This window comes from Nanorana parkeri, unplaced genomic scaffold (genome assembly GCF_000935625.1).
Source record: "Nanorana parkeri isolate BGI_ZX_2015 unplaced genomic scaffold, ASM93562v1 scaffold3520, whole genome shotgun sequence".
Taxonomy (NCBI): domain Eukaryota; kingdom Metazoa; phylum Chordata; class Amphibia; order Anura; family Dicroglossidae; genus Nanorana; species Nanorana parkeri.
The window spans coordinates 10,469-11,523 of record NW_017309788.1 but is presented as its reverse complement, the minus strand read 5'-3'; the positions used below and the strand labels follow the sequence as shown (position 1 = coordinate 11,523).

The following is a 1,055-nucleotide window of genomic DNA, read 5'->3' as shown; positions in this document are numbered from 1 at the left end:
TGACGTCTCCCCTCCCCCCCTCAGGTACGCCCCGGTGGGTATCATGTTCCTGGTGGCCGGGAAGATTGTGGAGATGGAAGACGTGATGGGACTTTTCGCCAAGCTGGGGAAGTACATTTGCTGCTGCATTGTGGGACACGCCATCCACGGGCTCATCGTCCTGCCGCTCATCTACTTTGCCGTCACGCGGAAGAACCCGTACCGCTTCCTGTGGGGCATCATCAGCGCTCTGGCCACGGCGTTCGGGACGTCCTCCAGGTAAGGGCGCTCGGAGAACGCCGAACGTGTCCCGGTGACGGTTGGTGGCGAGTCGGCTCTCCGGTCCAATCTTTTCCTAACATCTGTACGCGTTCTGCGGAGCTCCGCCTCCTTCTCTGTGCTCGGCGGGTGGAGGAGGGAGGGGGCGATGCTTTCCTGCGTTCTGATTGGTCATTGCTCTCTTCCAGCTCTGCCACGCTGCCCCTGATGATGAAATGCGTCGAGGAGAAGAACGGCGTGTCGAAGCAGATCAGCAGGTTCATCCTCCCGATTGGCGCTACGGTGAACATGGACGGCGCGGCTTTGTTCCAGTGCGTGGCGGCCGTCTTTATCGCGCAGCTTAATAACCGCCATCTGGACTTCATCTCCATCATCACCATCCTGTGAGTGTCTGCGTTCCGTGTACCCGGCCTCTGCGTTCCGGGGGAGGGGACTCGCGCTAATTCCGTGTCTTCTGTCCTATGTAGAGTCACAGCCACGGCGTCCAGCGTGGGGGCGGCTGGGATCCCGGCCGGGGGGGTGCTGACCCTGGCGATCATCCTGGAGGCCGTGGGGCTTCCAACCAACGACATCTCCCTCATCCTGGCTGTGGATTGGCTGGTGTAAGTATTAGTCTCCTCCCATCTACCTCAGCCCCCATTTGTACCTGTTGCCCCCCCTTCTCCCCGGTCCGGTGTCCCTCCCCTGGGTCTCGCACGGGGGCATACAGGGCCCCACTTCCCTCCCACAGGTCTGGGGCATGGTGGAAGGGTCCATTGTTCCTTTCCTGGCTCACAATAGATGGTGGACGGGGGTCC

The 1,055-nt window shown here is 61.3% G+C and overlaps 1 protein-coding gene across 1 annotated transcript in view; it reads left to right on the top strand.

Moving 5' to 3' along the window:
- The window catches only part of LOC108803237 (neutral amino acid transporter B(0)-like), a 16,064-nt gene that overhangs the window by 9,539 nt on the left and 5,470 nt on the right, over positions 1-1,055 (top strand). Inside the window, exons 5-7 of the mRNA XM_018575075.1 lie at positions 17-258; positions 447-641; positions 726-860. Coding sequence (XP_018430577.1) covers positions 17-258; positions 447-641; positions 726-860 — 572 coding nt within the window. The remainder of the gene's footprint in view (positions 1-16; positions 259-446; positions 642-725; positions 861-1,055) is intronic.